The 21,604-nt window shown below is 41.4% G+C and overlaps 1 protein-coding gene across 1 annotated transcript in view; it reads left to right on the top strand.

The window, feature by feature from the left end:
* The window catches only part of LOC126236426 (probable enoyl-CoA hydratase, mitochondrial), a 49,491-nt gene extending 35,711 nt beyond the window's left edge, over nucleotides 1–13,780 (top strand). The window contains exons 6-8 of the mRNA XM_049945730.1: nucleotides 6,844–6,911; nucleotides 8,050–8,128; nucleotides 13,646–13,780. Of these exons, the coding sequence (XP_049801687.1) occupies nucleotides 6,844–6,911; nucleotides 8,050–8,115 (134 nt within the window). The 3' untranslated portion in view covers nucleotides 8,116–8,128; nucleotides 13,646–13,780. The remainder of the gene's footprint in view (nucleotides 1–6,843; nucleotides 6,912–8,049; nucleotides 8,129–13,645) is intronic.
* The last annotated feature ends 7,824 nt before the right edge of the window (nucleotides 13,781–21,604 follow it).

Here is a 21,604-nt window from a genome sequence, read left to right as displayed (position 1 = left end):
GGAAGTGAGTCTTGAAGAGCACATTCAGTGTCTCATATGCTGTGCTTGTATATATTTGGCATGGGCTTCCTGATATTTTACCCATTGTCCTTTCCTTCTTGCAAAGTTGAACAGAATTCTTACCTGCTTCCTTGGCAATTTAAATTATTGTTCCATCAAGGTGCATTCCTGTTTGTGCACTTCTTGGTAATTGGACAGTTTTCCTAATTCCAAGATAAAAACGAGCGACATCACTTCATCTGCCATTTCCTCTAAATCTACTGGATTTGCTGTTGATAACGTCAGGTTAGCATGAGTTTAGGTCTTTCCCATATCAGGGTGTATACGAACCGGGACAACTGGGAGAAACTCGGGAATTTTTTCATCTGGGAGAAAACCGGGAAAAAACATGGGAATTTTTCGGAATTCCAGGAATATTTGATTGTTTTAGCTTTCAGTTAAATTTTTGTAATTTTGATTGGTAAGAATTGATTCTCTAGCAAAGAATTTTACTGTATCCTGCTATTGGAGAATGATACTGCAGAAATAAAATATAAACTAGAGAAAAAAAAAATAAAACTTCAGTGGCAAAGGAAATGCGCCATTTACAACAACAAAACGCTGTGCACGCACAAGCGTCTGAAAACAGCAAAAACAGTTTCCATTGGTTCAGCACCTCATGTTTTTGTATCTGAGGTTTCATCAAATCCATCATTCTTTAAATTAGTTTCTGTGTTCTGCATTTTTGTCCTATGAGAATTGGGGATATATTAGGTTGATGTCACCAAAGCCCCATGCCACTGCAAGTCTTATGACTCAGCAAGGTTGTCCAGTATCCCTGTGGCTTCATTCACAACACATCTCCCCATGAGCCCTTGGAACGGATCGTATCACACCTTGGACTGGGTGAGTGCTCTCGTTTTGCCCTACTTGTGTCTACTGACACAGAGGCCAGACTGCAAGTAACTGTGCATAATGGGAGCAGTCTGGCTGATGGGGCTGAGACTGAGACAGGGGGAATAGGTAGGAGTGGGGGATTGTAAAATCTTGCTTGTGGGAGCATGCAGGAACATGATAAGGACAGGGTAGTGCAGCTAGGTGCAGTTAGGAAGTTACAGGAAGGGGAGCAGAAAAGGAGAGAAGGGGACAGAGAAGTAGAGTGGTTGGGGAGATAGGAAGGGAAGAGTGTGTGTGTGTGTGTGTGTGTGTGTGTGTGTGTGTGTGTGTGTTGCGGGGTGCATTTGTTGAATAGAAGGCTGAGATATATAGTTGTCAGATGTATTTTCTGTGATGTTTCAGTAGATACTTGAGATTTCATTATTGCATAGTGTACATGGATTCAGCCCAAAAAATAGTGCTCATCACGTCTTTCATGCAACGCCGTGTCGACAGAAAGCATAGGTTTGTTTCCCAGTACAAACAAAACAATTTTAAAAGTAGAATATTATGAGCCCATTTATTAGAATGGTCCCAGATTAGTCTACCGCAATATTAATTTTATCAGTATGTATTAATAACAACAATAAAACATTAAGAATATACAGCAATCAAACAGCAACCCGATAGCCCTAGATGCTGGGCAGTAGCAGTCAGTGCAAGCCAGGCACGTGCTGTCACTGCTGGTTATTCTTGGATTTTTGTCCCTGTTAATATATATCAATAAGACAAATATCGCACTAATCTGGGACTGCTGTGTTGAATTTAGACATTAGATTCTGCTTTAAACATAATTTTGTTTTAAACTGAAGCTTTCCATTGACACTGGGGTCGCATGAAAGATGTGATGAGCCCTATGTGTTCGGGCTGCCTCCAGCTACACAATGCAAAAAACACCACTACCACCTCGTGTATTTATGAAATGAAACAACATGTGAAAGAATGCAGTTGGCCAGGGATGCACCTCTGTTAGGAGCTCACACAGTGGACAAGACTGCATAATCTATAAAGGTCAGTGAACACCACTTTCAACACAGTTAGGTTTTTTAAATGGCACATGTAATGTTTCTTCTACAGAGACGAAAACTAGAGGTACAATTTAGTGATAAAACGTGGTTCTAGTGTGCTAAACACAATTATTAGTGGACTATAGCCCACAGAAACTTGAGTTTGTGCAAGACATTCTGCACAGAAAATGCACTCACAAATAACCAATAACGTCACATCTGACTAACCTATGTCACCCCCACAGATGTTCAAAGTGCCCACCATTTCCATAAGTACATTACTGTGTTGCACACATAGTAGTGTTTCCACAGATATTGCCACAGCAGTAATATGTTGTTGCTTGTCCTTGGTGTTGTTGGGGGTTCATGGTACACACTCTTTCACTGAACCCCCAAGAAAGAAGTCTGATGGTATCATGTCGGGGGATTGGGCTGGACAACTCGTGGAACCTCCCCGTACTAACCACCTATTTGGAAACATTGCATGCACACCTTTCATGGAAACAAGTAAGTAGCCTGTAGTGCATGTCACTCTGGACCCACATTGATGTGTTTCCAATCCAGTCTATGAGAAGGGGTAGTGTGTCTTGCAGAAAAGATGCATATCACTGTCCTGTTAAGGTTCCCTGATAAAAATAGGGACCTACAATATGGGTACCAGTGATGCAGAGCCAAACGTTGCTACCCCACTGTCACTAATGAGCACTAATGAGCACCACTCCATGTAATAGATTCAAAATTTGTTTCTGTGTACCCTCCCTCAGTAGTCCCATCGATTAGTACCAACTATTATTCTTTCCGAGTTTAGGTCCATTACATTTCATTAGGGCCTTACATCCCATTAGGGCTAGCAGCGTGTATGGCAAATAATTTACAAACTCTATTATCGTTTGTATGTGTTATCACCTTGGAACCACTAATTATGACTTTAAACATTGAGTCTGATAAGCAAATGATGTATCTCCACATGTTACTACTATTACTACTACTACTACTACTATCATTATTGATGGAAATATTGAAACATCATGTCCATTATCATGCGGGAAAAAGTGTAATCTGAAAATGAACATTTCACAATTAGCAGTGTCAGGATGAATTGTGAAGAACAAAACCTGTAATAGTGGTGATGTGCGGAAGGTGGAACAGCCCACTGTAACTCAGCACATGTTTATACAATATGTGCTATTCACCAGACAGTGACTAGTTGCTAACAGAATAATGTGCCCATGACTAACTTCATGTATATTCATACACACATCATAGTTTCTTGTACAGCACACACAAACAATAAATATGTGGATTGCTTGTGGTCCTTGGTGCGTTCAGTAAATGGGTTGGTGTTGCTGTTTGTGAATATTCTCCTAGGTATTCAGGTTTATGTCATCCAGATAAAAATGTGGTTTGTTGTCTTGAGCTTTGCCTTCAGGACACCAGTTTTCTTCTTCCACCTTCACGTGACGGAGATTGTTTATTTGCCCTCGTCGTGCTCCATCTACTGAGGAAGCTATTCTGGAGGTCATGCACCAGGAACCCCAGCAAAATACACATAGTGTAGCAACAGAGCTGCATGACTCACATCGCATGGTCATTGACGTGCTGCACAGACATATCATAATTCTTTAACACAACAACTGGATCCTGTAGACTGCCATCTCTGGATGCAATTCTGTGAATGGTTCCAACAACAGGAACCCACCGAAAACTTCATAAACATTGTAATATGGTCAAATGAAGCACTATTCACTCGTGAGGGTGTCTTCAGTATGCTCAATGTCCACCATTGGTGTGATATTAACTCACATGTTACCCATGACTGTGGATATCAAGTTAATTTTGGCGTCAGTATCTGGGCCAGAATATTGGGAGGTAGTAGTTTTGGTCCCTGCTTGTTGCCTGACTGGGTGACTGCACAAAGGTATTCCTCTCAAGCTATTTGCCTGACACTTTGAAAGATGTTCCACTTCATGTTTGGCAGAGATTATGGTTCCAACATTATGGTGCATCTCTATACTTTGGAATTAATGTGCGACGGTATTTAGACAGAACATTTTGAGGGAAATGGCATGAATGATAAGGTCCAGTTGATGGCCTCTGCGTTCACCTGACCTAAATCCCATGGATTTCTTACTGTGGGTATACTTTAAGGAGCATGTGTATTTTACTCCACCACCGCGTGGAAGAATTAATCGTGCATGTTCATGCTGCTCTTGTATCTGTGGATGCAGCAATGTCGCAAAAAGTAAGGATCTGTATGACCTGCAGGAGGTCACTTTGTTCCATCTGCTCAAAGGAAAATGTATTCTTTTGTAAAGTCATGAAGTAATTAATATTGACATTATTATTGTCACTGGTTGCTAATGCGTTACATCTGAGCAGATGTACTAAAAAAAAGAAGAAGAAGAAGAAGAAGAAGAAGAAAACACCATCTGAACAGGCCGTGAAGGCCCAATGGTGCCGACAAGCTGCTGTGTTATCCTCAGCCCTCCGACATCATCGGATACGGAGGGACATGTGGTCAGCACACAGCTCTTGGCCATTGTCAGTTTTCATGACCGGTGCCGCTACTTCTCAGGGATGTAGCTCCTCAATTGGTCTCACAAGGACCAAGTGAACCCTACTTGCCCACACCACTCGACAGACCTGGGCGGTGACCCATCCAAGTGCTAGTCAAACCTGACAGTTCTTAACTTCAGTGATATGACGGGAACTGGTGTTACCACTGCAGCAAGGCCATTGGCTGAGCGGATGTACTGCATCTAGTATAAGTGACTAGATGTTGATTTATTTAACTGTGCAGTCATCTTTAGTATTTTGAAATTGATATTGTTTTTGTAGTTACTCTGTCCTATGACAGGTCATTTGTTTCAACTGTCTATTTCTGACTTGTCTGACCATGGTTTTCTTATGTTCACCGTTACAAAAGACTGTGCTATGTAAATGTCGGATAAGTGTGGCTTAAGAATTGGTGTATAATTAAATTAGCAAATAAAAACAAATACACCTCAATGCAGAATCAAACTCTCGACTTCCTGCATGCTAACCCAAAATGCTATCCACTGCACCAACTGCACAGATGTAGTTACCATTCATGTGATTACAGTGTTGTCGGATTTCCAATCTTTAACAGACATTTACTACCAGAAATATGCACAGGACAAAATTTTGTGAAACAAAGTTTTGTATTGCTGGTTTCTTCAACCTGTGTGTGTGTGTGTGTGTGTGTGTTTTCATTTAAAAAAACTGATTATTTCCTTAACACAACACCATAATGTTAGTTTCTTTTCAAATTAACATGCATTATAGGTTTATATACAAATGTTTATCTATTGAATACAATCATTGAAGTTGTCTCAATAGTGTCTGGCTTCATTGACCACCTCCTGTCACTTCTAACTATATTACACGTTGAGCAGTACCTGTCTGCATCCACAATATTGACAGGTGCCCTAAAAGATTTAGCTGGGTCTTGTGTTATGTGTTTATATAGCTTTTGTAAATTTTTCATAGCAGCAGATATCAGACTTACTTTTTTTTTTTTTTTTTTTTTTTTTTTTTTTTTGTGCCTCATTTTGGAATGTGTCAAAACAAGTTATAGTACCCGTTGAAAAACGACCTTCAGAATTCCTTTTTAATTTTAATTTGATACTCTAAAGCCCCTCTCCCCCTCCCCCCTCCAACAAATGTACAAATAGGTAAATCATTCCTTCTAGTGTTGTAATGAAACTGACAATGCTAGCACATGTCACTTACAAATTTTACACTGTAAGAAGGCCAAATTCTGATGCAGCTTCATTTTTTAAAATGATCAAGAATGAGCACAATAACTGCAGTTTGGTTTTCCAATGATCTGAAAAATTCAATGATTAGTGCTTTTAATGTGTTTTTCCAAATTTTCCTCCTCCCATTTGCGTTTCACTTAACATAAGCAACACATAAAAGAATTTTTGTTGGAATAGAAAAGCCTTTGCAAATTGAATTTATGTCTACCTGTTTTTTAGCATACTACAACCACTTAACAATGTTCACGAATTAACAAAACATTACACTGTTACAGTTAATTAAGAGTGTGATACCATATCCATCTGACAAATTTTTACAAAGGAATAGATAGAAGAAAAGAAAAAAAAGAAAAAAATTTAGTGTTACTCATATTTTAGAATCTCTTATTCCATAATTACAAAAAGTAAAGAGTAATGAATATAGCAGCAGATAGAGGAAAACAGCCTTTCCAGACCTGAAGCAACAGATGTATGTTTGCCACTTTCTTAACAAAAATTTCCATGTTTAATGCTGAAATATACCAATTTCGCATATTATTGCACTTTGAAATTGACCAAAAACATGATACACCATATCCAGGTAGTGTTGAAGTAACCATTTTTTACACTTTCAAAACATTTTGCATTTATATCTTGTGCAAATTTCACATAGCACTAGCTATTACATCATACATAATTTCCTCCAACATGATTATATCATGAAATAACATTAGCTGATTGCAAGTTGAATAATTGTGATAGGAGAATGCAGATACAGTTTTGATAGTCATTTTTTTCCTGTCTTAATGATTATCACTGAGTAACTCTTTGAAACCAGCAGATTTTTGTATATGTTCAAAGCAGTTTTGTGTATATGACTGTTTTATGACAGATGACGAGATCAATAAAAGTAGCCAATTAGAGAAACTTAGTTGATTACATTTGTCTGGACTAATTAATTTTATTATGATACCAGTAATTCTGGCATTGTAAAAGTCATGAGTGTTATCTTTCATCATTGTACTATCTGTTTTGAGCTATTACTTCAAACATCGTCTCTTATTTGTCAGTTTGATAATGGGTGTGAACGCTTTAGTGTGTGCGTGCGTGCGTTCACAAAGTAGTCTGTTAGCCTTTAATAAGTTTCCTTTTCCTTCTAGCTTACGAAACTACCCTCCAGGAAGGACTTCATTTTGAGAAAAGGACATTCCATGCAACATTTGCAACTGTAAGTATCAAATACGTTGAACAGAAACTATACTCTGCATGTTCTATCGTGCTGCAGCTTACAGAACAGCCTCTAAGTAGAAACTAATGTTCTGAGCTAAAGATTAGCTCTCCAGAATGAAAGATGTCATGAACTTCTGTAGTGTCCTTTGAATGAATATTAGTCAAAAAGGATAAACTACGGAAGTAAGTTGTAATAGGAAAATCGAAATAAAAAAAGCTAAAGGACTTTATTTTTAGATATAACATTACAGAAAGTGAAGGTAAGGAAAATAGGAGCCACAAGGTAAGATTATACAATTTTGAGTCACTCATAACCTTAACAGGTACAGTTGTGGCTGTCAAGAGTGCTACAGCACATTTCACAAAGGCATTGCTAGTTTGAAATGAAGTTACATGGGAAAGGTCGGAGTGCACATTGACAATAGAGTTAATTGTTTGAGGACTGGTGTGGAGGATTGTGTTCTTAATCAGTCCCCATGAAATCACATGGAGGTGGATGGAGGATAATTAGTTGGCTCAAGGCCAGCATAAGCCAATTTCAGTTTTTGAGAATATTGTAAAACAACAACTTGACTGTTAAACCATTAATCAACAACCACACAATACTTGGAAAGTGAGTGTGATTGGCTTCATTCATGTTAACTGATACTCATGTATTTTAACTTGTAGCTAAAACAATCTTGATGGGCAAAGGACGCATCTCTAGTGACTTAAGTAGATATATTCTAAAAATGTTCCCTTTGCTGCTCCTGAAGTTAACAATAAATATTAAACATCAGAGCTCTGTGACTGTTGTTAATATCTGTTTTACATTTTTGGTAAGTTAAGAAATTCCTGACATTTTACTTATGGACCCCTTTTCTGTAATATATGTTGAAACTATAATTGAGAGATACAGTAGGAACCTAATTTGTATGGAAGAATATGAACTTAATTAGCTACACATGTAAAAGGAGCAGGCCAAAATAGATTTGCATTGTTCACAATTATATACTGAGACTTGTTAAATTCACTATATTACACTTTGGTTTTGTGTGGATATATCAGAGATAAGAGTAAATGTTGTTCTGCAACAGCACAAAAGATTGCTGAATTCAGAAATAAATAACTTACTTGTTTTTTTTCTTTCATTGCAGGCTGACCGTAAAGAAGGAATGACAGCTTTTGTTGAAAAACGCCCTCCAAAGTTCACAAATAACTAAGCTGATATAAAAGGTGTGTAAATTAACAGATTTCTTTTCATATCTATATTGTAGTATGGGTGGGACACAGTGGAAAACTGTTGGCGTCATCTGTTACACACACACACACACACACACACACACACACCAAATTGTACAGACTGCAGTTTATTCATAATATTCTTGCCTAGAATTAAGTGGATATACTGACCACTAAATTAATGTGGTTGATCTTGATCACCTGAAAGCATGAGAAACCATAAGTAAGTACACAGATAGTCTGAACATTATGTCAAAGTCTTTACAGGAGGTACAACTCTCCAAACCTTGTCCACAAACAGATTTCCCATACCCCCCCTCCCCCCAGAGGGCCCACAGCTCTTTTTTGGTACATGTGGTGCATGCATGAGGCCCAAGCTATTGCAGCCTCTCTTCTCTTCCAGGCTGCATTCCCTTCACCATATCCACTCCTTTCCATTCTAGCTCCAACTCCCTCCTGTCCCCCCCCCACTCCCCTTCCTCGACCTGGCTATTCCCTTAGTTGTGCTATTCCTTTACTGTCTTTTCACACATTTCCACTCTCCCACCCCCCTTTTTCTAACTTCTTGGGGCTGTTGTACTACTATCCTCCAATGGAACTATAATAGTTACTATTGTCACCTGTTTTTCTCTGCTCGGTAGCTTGTGTCGTATTGCAGAAATTTCATTTTCAGGATACTCATTCACCAACTCTTCATGGCTTCCTAGCCTTCAGCGAAAACTGGGTGAGCCCTTTGCGAGCCTCCGCATCCGTATGTTGGTCTGCATGGACAGTGTTAGTTCCTGGGGTCTTCTTCAAACCATACAGGAAGCAGTGGCTGGATCCATTTAGACCCTGTGGTAATGATATAGAATCTTTACTTTCCCCCATACTGGCCTCCAGCCCTTCTTTACCTCTTTTGACAGATCCCTCCCCCCCTTCCATGTCCTTGTAGATTTTAACACCCATAATGCTCTGTGGGGTGGTAATGTGACCACTGACTGGGGCAGGATTGTTGTAGACCTGCTGTCAGGGCTTGATCTCTGCCTCCTCAACCTGGAGCTCCCACATCCTTTAGTGTGGTGCACGGTACTTTCTCAGCCATCTGTAGCCCTGGATTTCTCCCCTCCATTCAATGGGGAGTTCATGACGATTTGTGTGTTGTTTACCTTTTCTTCAGCGTCACTCACCTGAATGTCCTTCCAGGTAGGTCTTTACTAATGCAGTTTGGGATGCCTTTTCCTTGACTGCCATCCCAACTGCTTCACCACACAGCAGCGTTGATAAGTCCGTACAATGTTTGATCAGTGCCATCCTTTCGGTAGCTGCCTCAGCGAGTCCCTCTTCCTCAGATTCTCCTCAATAGTCAAACCCCGAAATTGCTGTGGCTATTAAACACAGTCATCATGCCCTCCAGCACTACAAACAGCACCCATCTCTCGACCACCTCCTGACCTGTAAACAGCTTTGTGTCCAGGCCCGTTATCTTATTAAACGCCAGAAACGGATTTGTTGGGAGCAATATGACACTGCCATAGTCATATACTCCATCTTTGCAGGTGTGGGCAAAGATCAGGTGCATTTTTGGCTGCCATCATCATGCAGGCATCCTGGAGAATTTCCCTGAATGGTGTTATCCTCACCAGCTCGGACTCTGAGCATTTTGCTTGGCATTTCGTCCAGGACTCAGCATTGGTCCACATCCACCGGCATTCTGTCTCCTCATACACCATCAAGAAAGACTCCCTTTATGTTACATTCCCTGTCACCTGGCGGCTTATAACACCCTGTTTAGTGAGTGGGAATTCACCAACACCCTTGCTTCCTGCCCCGACATGGCTCATGGACTGGACTAGGTGCGCAACCAAATGCTTCAGTACTTACCAGTGGCTAACAAACCTCATAGACTTGCCCTTATGAACCATCTCTAAAGCAAGGGGAATTCCCTTCCCAGTGGTGAGAAAGTGTCTTTATTCCAGTTTTGCAGTCGGGTAAACTGCCTCTTCAGATGGAGTGCTATCATCTGATCAGTTTAACCAATGGCCTCTGCAAGTTACTAGACTGTATGGCGAGTCGAAGGCTGTACTGGATCCTTGAATGCCAGGACCTGTTGGCTTAGACCGAGGGTGGTTTTTGTGGAGGCCACTCTACTGCAGGTAATTTGGACCACCTGCAGTCTGATATCCAGATAGGTTTTGCCCAGCATCAACACCTTGTAACAGTCTCCTTTGATTTGCATAAAGCATATGATTCTACATAGCGGCACCACCACATCCTTGCATGAGTGGGACATCCATGACCCACTTCAGATTTTTATCCAGAACTTTCTTTCTTGTCACACTTTCCAGGTATAGCCTCCCATAGCACTTCTCCTCTGCCGGAAAATGGGGCTCTGCGCAGTTCTGGTTTGAATGTCCTGTTCTTTTTAGTGGCTATCAGTGGTCTGGTGGCAGCTGTGGGACCAGTGGTATCCTCCTCTTTATATGCTGATGATTTTTGCATTTCTTGTTGTTTGTCCACCATGGGCATTGCTAAACGCAGACTGCAGGGGGCAGTACACCAAACGCAACCATAGGCTGTCACTCATGGCTTCCATTTTTTGGCTGCCAAGACGTGTTACGCATTTGTCATCGCTGTACACTGCATCAGCTCCATATCTGTAATCTGTACCTTAAAGGCCAGCCCCTCAATGTGGTGGACTTTTTTTTTACTGGTCTTTGATGCTCGATTGACATCGCTTCCCCATCTTCAACTAAATAAAACATGTTGGTCATACTTCAGTGCTCTTCACTTTCTCTGAAGTACCAACTGGGATGCAAACTACTCTACTCTGTTACAGCTCTACAAAGCAATGGTCCAGTCCCATCTTGATTATGGGAATCTCACATATGGTTCAGCATCACCTTCAACGTTACAGATGCTGGAGGCAATACATCATTGTGGGGTATGACTAGCAACTTACACCTTTCAGACTTTCCCTGTGATCAGCCTCCTAGTGGAGGCAAATGTTTTGCTACAGAGGGTTCTGTGCCAACAACAGTTGATCTTGTATGCATTACATAATGCATCCACTGCTCCCTAGAGCACCCAAACTACTGTTCCCTTTTTCCAGATACAGAGATCTGCCTTGAGCAATGGCTGCCCAGGTCTGGGGTTAGTTTCCATCCACAGCTGGACCCTTTTTTCAAAACTTCAGCTTTCCGCTGTACCACCTCTTCTCTGGGCCTGCTCACATACACCTCCTTGGTGCACCCTTCGTCCACAGCTCTGTCTTGACCTATAACAAGGTTGAAAGACTCGGTTCTACCTGAGGCCCTCCACTGCCAATTCACCTCCAGTCCTATGCGTATGGCTTGATGGTTGCTGGTTGCACTGGCTTTGCGTATGTTCACTCAGTATGTAATGAATTCTGCTCCTTGCCGGATGGCTGCAATGGTTTCACTGTGAAGTTAGTAACCATCTCTCAAATTCTTCAGCATATCTTTTCCTGCTCTGATGAGTCCTTTCTAACCTGTAGCAACTCATTGAATAGTTTACAAGCTCTTGACCAATGTTACCCTTCCCATCCCATGATCCTGACTATCCAGGATTGCATTTTCGCTCTCAAACAATGTCAACACTCGGTCTTTGTCTGGACTGTTGGTCATGTTGGGATCCTGGGGATGAACTCGCTGATAGGCTGGCAAAATTGGATACTGGCAAGTTGCCTTTTGAGATTGGTGTTTTGCCACTGGTATTCAATTGATATTATGCTGTCAAGTTCTAAGTATGTGGAATTCAGAATGGTATACTCTGTCGTCGCTGAACAAACTACAGGTGATAAAGGGGGGCCATGAATTTGTGGAGGTCTTCCATGCAGGTATCTCGCAAGGATCTGCCCCACGGTCATTGTGCTGCTTGTTTGTTCCACATTTTGGTGGAATGTCCTAACATACTGACCCTACAGTGGTCTCTTACTCATTGTTACTCTCTACCCCTGGTGTTAGCAGATGATGCCTCAGTGACGGATCTGGTTTTACAGTTTATTTGTGAAGGGGATTTTTATCTCACTCTCTCAAAGGGAGAGTGCCTCAGCCTTGTTTGCCCATTTAGACATTGGCAGGATGCCCTTTTGCCTCCTCTGCCCAGACTAGGCAATGGCTGTCTGGGCTTTGGAGACTTGCCCCAGCCCTCATCCTGCCTGTTCTTTTACTCATCTGACTTCGTGTTACGCTTCTGTTTTCCTGCACTTCTCTCAACCTGTCCATGTTGCCGCTGTGTCCATGTCACTAGTCTTTACGGTGTATCGTTGGGTGGGGCACCTCTGGTAAGTGGCGGGGGTGTGTCCCCCACTGCATTGTCTGCATTTGAGGGCCTCCAGCTGCTCTCTGGATGGGGCACCTCACCCACCTTTCTTCTATTCCCCCTTTTCTTCTTTCTTGTTCTTTTCTTTAGGCGATGTTGACCTTCAGCAGACCCTGGCGTGTTCTTTCCTTTGGCTTTGCACACTAGGGCCTTCTTTTGATGTACGGTTTCAATGACTTGCCTGTTCCAGGTAGGAGGGACTGAAAACCTCATAGTTCAGTTCCTTTAAACCTTAAGCCAACCAACCAGATCTCTGATACCATATCCTTTACAAGTTGTATCATGAGCACCACACTTACTAACCAGTTGCCAAGAGTTGTCTGTTGCATTACCCAGTAGCACTCTGATTTAAATAACTGAAACTCATCCATTGCCAGAGTGAATTCTCTCTCATTGTGCACCGAAATGTGGAATATCTTCCTCACAGGTCATCCCACCTCTCACAAAGTGGTATTGTACCATGTAACCAATCAGCAAAGTTGTTTTGTCTGTCATCTTGCCTCTGGGTCATGTCTGTTTTAAAGGCCTGGGTCCAAATCCTGTTTCATGCCCACAGTTGCCACATGTTGTTTAGATCATATCACTGGTAGATCATATCCAATCAGAAGAAAAGATACCAATGAAAGCAGACAAATAACTTATTACCTGCCACCTGTGCATCCATATTAGTGGTCATTGTTGAACAGCTGTCCAACTGAGATTGTCCACCCGGTGCAACAAAATGGTTCAAAGCACAGTGTGGTTGACATAGATGACCTATGGCCTCTGTAACCTCTCTGCAACACTAGCTATCCTTCAGTCCTCCCTTGTTCACTTATCTCCACACCAATCTCAGGCCCTTTTCCCACCTATCATCAATCTCCTTGACACACTGTTTCATTCTGCCGTACTTCCTACCGCCTCCTGTCTCCTTTTGTTTCTGTTTATAGTCATATGCATCTATAGATTTTCATGCATACTATTCTCTCAGTGGTGTTACACTATTATATACTTCTCCATTAATTGCCACCATCTGCCTGCACGACGACAGCCTTCCTGTGGTGTACCTTATTTCTATTCCTCCCTCATTTCCCTTCCTGTTCTAACCCTTGCCCTCTGTTTCGTTACTGCGTTCTTGTTCATTTCACTACTCCACCACATTTTTATGTGCTTCATTTAATTAAAATAACCTTTTTTGTATTGTTTCAGAGCTTTTTGATGTCACCTGACTGCTGAAGACTGTTGAGAATGGTTATGAGGAACTTTATGCAAGAAATATATTTTTTATACTTTTGTAATTGATTAATCAACTGTCAGTTATGAAATAAAATCATTTCGCCATTATGTCTTTTATAATTCAAATACGTGCCTTCAGGCGTGAATTTAATTTATTTTTCTTATGTTATACCAATTCCTTAATTTTCAGAGATAATTTGGAATATGCTTTTTAACATTGATTCACAGAAAATCGGTATCAGTTGTGTACTCTGTCTTCCTTCTTGATATTTTTTATTCTTTCTCCACAGTTATAGAAATTTTACCTTTTAATTGTTGAATTTAATTTATTGTTCTCTTTAAAACTCTTTGAATAGTGCACAGCTTTTTATGATTTATGGAGTAATTTTGTAACATAATTTTAGAAACCCCCCCCCCCCATGAACCATGGACCTTGCCGTTGGTGGGGAGGCTTGCGTGCCTCAGCGATACAGATAGCCGTACCGTAGGTGCAACCACAACGGAGGGGTATCTGTTGAGAGGCCAGACAAACTCGTGGTTCCTGAAGAGGGGCAGCAGCCTTTTCAGTAGTTGCAGGGGCAACAGTCTGGATGATTGACTGATCTGGCCTTGTAACACTAACCAAAACAGCCTCGATGTGCTGGTACTGCGAACGGTTGAAAGCAAGGGGGAAACTACAGCCGTTATTTTTCCCAAAGGCATGCAGCTTTACTGTATGGTTAATGATGATGGCGTCCTCTTGGGTAAAATATTCCGGAGGTAAAATAGTCCCCCATTCGGATCTCCGGGCGGGGACTAATCAAGAGGATGTCGTTATCAGGAGAAAGAAAACTGGCCTTCTATGGATTGGAGCGTGGAATGTCAGATCCCTTAATCGGGCAGGTTGGTTAGAAAATTTAAAAAGGGAAATGGATAGGTTAAAGTTATAGTAGGAATTAATGAAGTTCGGTGGCAGGAGGAACAAGACTTTTGGTCAGGCGAATACAGGGTAATAAATACAAAGTCAAATAGGGGTAATGCAGGAGTAGGTTTAATAATGAATAAAAAAAATAGGAATGCGGGTAAGCTACTACAAACAGCATAGTGAACGCATTATTGTGGCCAAGATAGGCACGAAGCCCATGCCTACTACAGTAGTAAAAGTTTATATGCCAAATAGCACTGCAGATGACGAAAAAATTGAAGAAATGTATGACGAAATAAAAGAAATTATTCAGATAGTGAAGGGAGCCGAAAATTTAATAGTCATGGGTGACTGGAATTCGGTAGAAGGAAAAGGGAGAGAAGGAAACGTAGTAGGTGTATATGGATTGGGGGTAAGAAATGAAAGAGGAAGCCACCTGGTAGAATTTTGCACAGAGCACAACGTAATCATAGCTGACACTTGGTTCAAGAATCATAAAAGAAGGTTGTGTACATGGAAGAAGCCTGGAGATACTGACAGATTTCAGATAGATTATATAATGGTGAGACAGAGATTTAGGAACCAGGTTTTAAATTGTAAGACATTTACAGGGGCAGATGTGGACTCGGACCACAATCTATTGGTTATGAACTGTAGATTAAAACTGAAGAAACTGCAAAAATGTGGGAATTTTGGGAGATGGTACCTGGATAAACTGACTAAACCAGAGGTTGTACAGAGTTTCAGGGAGAGCGTAAGGGAACAAATGGCAGGAATGGGGGAAAGAAATACAGTAGAAGAAGAATGGGTAGCTTTGAGGGATGAAGTAGTGAAGGCAGCAGAGGATCAAGTAGGTAAAAAGACGAGGGCTAGTAAAAATCCTCGGGTAACAGAAGAAATATTGAATTTAATTGATGAAAGGTGAAAATATAAAAATGCAGTAAATGAAGCAGGCAAAAAGGAATACAAACGTCTCAAAAATGAGATCGACAGGAAGTGCAAAATGGCTAAGCAGGGATGGCTAGAGGACAAATGTAAGGATGTAGAGGCTTATCTCACTAGGGGTAAGATAGATACTGCCTACAGGAAAATTAGAGAGACCTTTGGAGAGAAGAGAACCGCTTGTATGAATATTAAGAGCTCAGATGGAAACCCAGTTCTAAGCAAAGAAGGGAAAGCAGAAAGGTGGAAGGAATATGTAGAGGGTCTATACAAGGGCGATGTACTTGAGGACAATATTATGGAAAGGGAAGAGGATGTAGATGAAGATGAAATGGGAGACGTGATACTGCGTGAAGAGTTTGACAGAGCACTGAAAGACCTAAGTCGAAACAAGGCCCCGGGAGTAGACAACTTTCCATTAGAACTACTGATGGCCTTGGAGAGCCAGTCCTAACAAAACTCTACCATCTGGTGAGCAAGATGTATGAGACAGGGGAAATACCCTCGGACTTCAAGAAGAATATAATAATTCCAATCCCAAAGAAAGCAGGTGTTGACAGATGTGAAAATTACTGAACTATCAGTTTAATAAGTCAGGGCTGCAAAATACGCGAATTCTTTACAGACGAATGGAAAAACTAGCTAGATTAAGGAAAGGCAAACTTACGTTTCTAGCATTTGTAGACTTAGAGAAAGCTTTTGACAATGTTGACTGGAATACTCTTTCAAATTCTGAAGGTAGCAGGGGTAAAATACAGGGAGCGAAAGGCTATTTACAATTTGTACAGAAACCAAATGGCAGTTAGAAGAGTTGAGGGGCATGAAAGGGAAGCAGTGGTTGGGAAGGGAGTGAGACAGGGTTGTAGCCTCTCCCCGATGCTATTCAATCTGTATATTGAGCAAGCAGTGAAGGAAGTAGGTATTAAAATCCATGGAGAAGAAATAAAAACTTTGAGGTTCGCCGATGACATTGTAATTCTGTCAGAGACAGCAAAGGACTTGGAAGAGCAGTTGAACGGAATGGATAGTGTCTTGAAAGGAGGATATAAGATGAACATCAACAAAAGCAAAATGAGGATAATGGAATGTAGTCGAATTAAGTCGGGTGATACTGAGGGTATTAGATTAGGAAATGAGACTCTTAAAGTAGTAAAGGAGTTTTGCTATTTGGGGAGCAAAATAACTGATGATGGTCAAAGTAGAGAGGATATAAAATGTAGACTGGCAATGGGAAGGAAAGCGTTTCTGAAGAAGAGAAATTTGTTAACATCGAGTATAGATTTAAGTGTCAGGAAGTCGTTTCTGAAAGTATTTGTATGGAGTGTAGCCATGTATGGAAGTGAAACATGGACGATAAATAGTTTAGACAAGAAGAGAATAGAAGCTTTCAAAATGTGGTGCTACAAAAGAATGCTGAAGATTAGATGGGTAGATCACATAACTAATGAGGAGGTATTGAATAGAATTTGGGGAGAAGAGGAGTTTGTGGCACAACTTGACCAGAAGAAGGGATCGGTTGGTAGGACATGTTCAGAGGCATCAAGGGATCACCAATTTAGTCTTGGAGGGCAGTGTAGAGGGTAAAAATCATAGAGGGAGACCAAGAGATGAATACACTAAGCAGATTCAGAAGGATGTAGGTTGCAGTAGGTACTGGGAGATGAAGAAACTTGCACAGGATAGAGTAGCATGGAGAGTTGCATCAAACCAGTCTCAGGACTGAAGGCCACAGCAGCAGCAGCAGCAATTTTAGAAACTGAAACACAAGACTTCAGAGAAATAATAATGAGTGGTATGGGTCGATATACATTCTGATGACACATTCAATATTTAACTCAAAAATTTGCTTTAATAAACTGTAACAAATTGACTGCTGTGAACACTCAAGTTAAAGAATATGTAGGTGTGGCCAATGTTCCACATGACAAAATGTTGTGGATTACAGTGCACATTTTGTCTTCAGAAGACCCTGCCCTTACATATAATTACAAATGTTAGCAACTATCAATCAATTATAAATAGGCAGCCTATCAGATTATGTAATATGACAGTTAAAAAATGCCTGGTGTCATCATGTCTGGCCAGTACTTACATTCATGAGGTGAATTCCCAGTTCTGCCAGTACCGACATACCAGTACAAAAAACTATTCTAGGTTTTGAAAATATTAGTTTCTTTCTCAGAGAGAAAAGGACACATTGGGGAAGGATAGAGATTATGAGAGGGGCTCACCTGTTTGAGGATGAAGGGAGACACATCTGAAGGCAACTATTGGTCAGTCTTTCTGTTTCCTTGTAATTTTATTGTTTTGTCTAATGAGTTTTGCATCTGATGCAACTAACATTGATTCAGAGATATTTCTGAAAATCCAAGTGTGTTCCAAGCAGTGGTGTCAGAATCATGAAATACCTCTCTTCAGTTAATCTCTCTAATAGTTTTAGTATAGCCAATATTAGCTAGTTAGTTCGTCTAAGCACTTCTGTTGTCATGATTGGCAAAGAAAATTTACAACAATTTAAAAAATTTTCGTACTGGAATTAGTTGAACATATACCACTGTAGTTCAGTGTCAGTCTTTTAGTTATTTGCATGTGGAAATAGACAGTGAACATAGAGCTTAAATATTACTTGCAGCTGCGAAGTCTGATAAATATATACTGCTATACCATGCTGTTTTAACACTTACTTGACCTAAAACCCAAGGAGACTGAACTGAAAAGTACAGGGTCTGTGAGGAAAGCTACATAGTTGCTATTCGTGCCTAATGTCCTTTTCTGGGCGTTTGTAGAATGAGCAAGTGTGCCCCTGTGTCATGCTGTCATGTGTTTTTTTTAATTTTGAACTAAATCTAGTTCACAAAAAACTTGATGCATTACTGCCTTGATATGAGTCCTATAAAGTGCCACAGGATTGTAGCTGAGTAAAATTTTGAAGTCTTGAATTGGTAATTCAAGACGCTAGCAAAGCAGATCAATACACAACTGGCTGGAATGTAAGCATGTAATATGATACTGCTTGTAATAAAGCCACAAGATAATGTTAATTGCTACACAGTGTAAAAGCTTTGTGTCCAGAGTACCAACGCAGCAGTATGATATCATAGTGAGTGTAGGATGCAGTTTCGTGTTGATCATGCAGAGTGGAGTAATGAAGCATAACTCGGACATAAGAATAATTGTACAGTACATTACTGCAAAATACACCTGCCATCACTTCAGAAAGCTGAAGTTCAGACACTTTGCCTCAGAGTGGCAAAGCACCTGGGACCACCATGTACAAATATTACTCCTGTTCCAGTGAAAGTATGCTAGTCTGCAGCTGAAGAACCCAGAGTAGGGACCTGTTCAGTTTGGCTTGTAGTAAGTTCGCAGTCGTCCATCCTGGAAGTTGGGCCTATGTTGGTCTAACTCTTGCTTGTCTAACCATCTACAGTCTTTGATGGAACAATGTGTCCCATCTGAGGGACATAGCTGCCATGAACTGCAGTGCTGGCATTTGAGTCAAGACTGATCGGGGCTGTAGGTGCTGTATTCCAGTGGAGTTTCCAGTGGTCTAGCCAGTGGGCTCCGTGGTGCAGATCATTGTCCATGGGGTCATGCCATTGCCTCCTGCTCTCTCTCTCTCTCTCTCTCTCTCTCTCTCTCTCTCTCTCTCTCTCTGTTCTGCAGTCAGACTTCGATGTTGCAGGCCTTTCTCCTATTGGAAGGCCACAGCATAACTCAATGCAATGTCCTGCACTTACTAGGTGCCAACCGCGGCACTGTCCATGGTGTGATCAAGTGCGCCTTGCTTTACCCTCTTTCTGTAGCTGCCAGCAACTGTAAGGAGCAGAGGTGACAACATCAATATAACCTGGCCAATGACCCTGTGATACTGCTGGACACTGACTCTGCAACTCCCTCTGCTGCCATGGCCGATGCAGCATGCCACACCAAGGCATCGACGCATTTCATCATGGCTTGTGCATCTCTGCCTTGCTGTCACTGCCAGCGTAACATGAATCAAGACAGTTGTGTATATATGAATAGTAAATGTTTATTTTGTTAATGATGTTTCATTGGCACACCTAGCTGCCTTTAACTCGTGCCCAGAGTGGTGGTCCCTCAAGATCCTGAGCTCAATGACCTATCACCACCACCCAACGTAGTCTCTGGTATCACAGGAATTCCATCTGGTGTCAGCAGTATGAGGTCGCAAGTGACTGTCGTTTGTGTTGGCCTTTCTTTAATTTATGTCCTTGGACGGGCATCATGAGTGTCATACAAAATTGATAGTATCATTTATTAAGCCACAAGAGCCTGTGGACCTGTCTCAATTTAGAGACAAGTATAGAGTAGTTTACTCACAGTGGGCGAGGTGTGCATATTGTAGCATGGCTGGAGACAAGTTGGTGTGTGTGTGTGTGTGTGTGTGTGTGTGTGTGTGTGTGTGTGTGTGTGTGTGTGAGCATGTAATTTTTGCTGTATTGTTGGATGGAGGTTACATACCTGTGACACTCTTTTTCCCCCTATTTCACAATAACACAAAACAAGCTGCTGTTCTTTAAAATTTTTGGTGTCATCCGTCAATCCTATCTGATGCGGATCCCACACCATGCAACAATACTCCAGAAGAGGATGGACAAATGTAGTGTAAACTATAGAGTGTAGAGGGTGCGAAATACAGCACACACAGCCACCTCCTCTGGCAGCAGTGATGACTTGACTTGCTGGGCATTGAGTTTAACCGAACTTTGGTGACAGGTGTGAGTATGTCATTCTATGCTGCGTGAACATTACCTCAGAATTCATCAATTGTAAGGTTGATGACTGAACATGTCAGTCCATTGGCAACCTATGACCAAATGTCTTCAGTGGGTGAAAGATCTGGAGAACATGGTTACAAGAACAACAGTCGAAAACCGTCTCTCGAGGTAGGTCAGGACAGTGTGGACAACATGCAGTCTAGTGTTATCTCATTGAAAGATATCATGGAGACCTCAAAGATAGGACACAGCCACTGCCTTTAACACAAAAGATATGTAACAACTGTCATTCAAACTACTTGCTTAGCAAACCACAGGTGATCGTGTTGTGTACCAAACGGCATCCCATACCATCATAAAAGATGCCGTGCCCATATGATTCACTCACTCATGACATCATGAAACTTTGACTGTCTGCGTACCTCTCTCTGTTGTCCCTTCGGTGAAATTCACAACAGTGACCAGTGTGCTGAGTGTCAGTGGTGCTCCAGGCCTGTCCACTCAGTGAGGTGATGCAGTGATTGGCATACTGAACTTGGATTTGGGAGGACAACAGTTCCAATCCTCTTCTGGCCATCCAGATTTCAGTATTCCATGATTACCCTAAATCGCTTAAGGCTAGTGCCAGGAGGAATACTTGGTGGTTGATTTCCATCCCCATCATTTCCTAATCGGAGCTTATGACCTCATTGTCAATGGTATATTATACTCTAATGTTCCTTCCTTCCTCCCTTCCTCTAGACATCGTTGCACTGTCCTTGTGGGTACTTTTGTTGCTATATACAAGCTCACTTCCTGACTCAAGGTGTGTGACATGACTGTATGAACCTGCACTGCACAATGAACAATATGACTGTCGTCCTGAGAGCTAGCCACGTGGGACCATTGAAATCCTGCATGGCATCGCCTATGGTATGGCCACATCAGTTTTATGTTCGCATGACAGTTATGAGATATCGCCCAACATGAGCGGCCATATCACAGAACGATAATGAACAGTCTCGATAGGCCACGATCCTGCCACTGTCCAGTACCGAACCATGTTTGTAGACTTTTCTTCTTCTCCAAGGCATCGCCTGGTCTTCTCACAAATGCCCAATGTTCAAATCGGGTTCCTGACTGAAAACCCATTGTGTAATTGTTTCCTTATACACAGAATGAAAACAACATTACTTCCACTTAGTTTGTGTGGTTGCACTGAAATTCTAATCACTTACACCGATCAGCCAGAACATTGTGACCACCGACCTATTATTGATATAAACCAATCCAGGCAATAACAGTGTAGAATGAGGAAGGTGCACAATCCGAGTTTGACTGCAGGTGAATTGTGATGGCCCAGAG

The sequence above is a fragment of the Schistocerca nitens genome, chromosome 2 (assembly GCF_023898315.1).
Source record: "Schistocerca nitens isolate TAMUIC-IGC-003100 chromosome 2, iqSchNite1.1, whole genome shotgun sequence".
Classification (NCBI taxonomy): domain Eukaryota; kingdom Metazoa; phylum Arthropoda; class Insecta; order Orthoptera; family Acrididae; genus Schistocerca; species Schistocerca nitens.
Note: the sequence above shows the minus strand (reverse complement) of the source record. Positions and strands in the feature narration are given on the sequence as shown.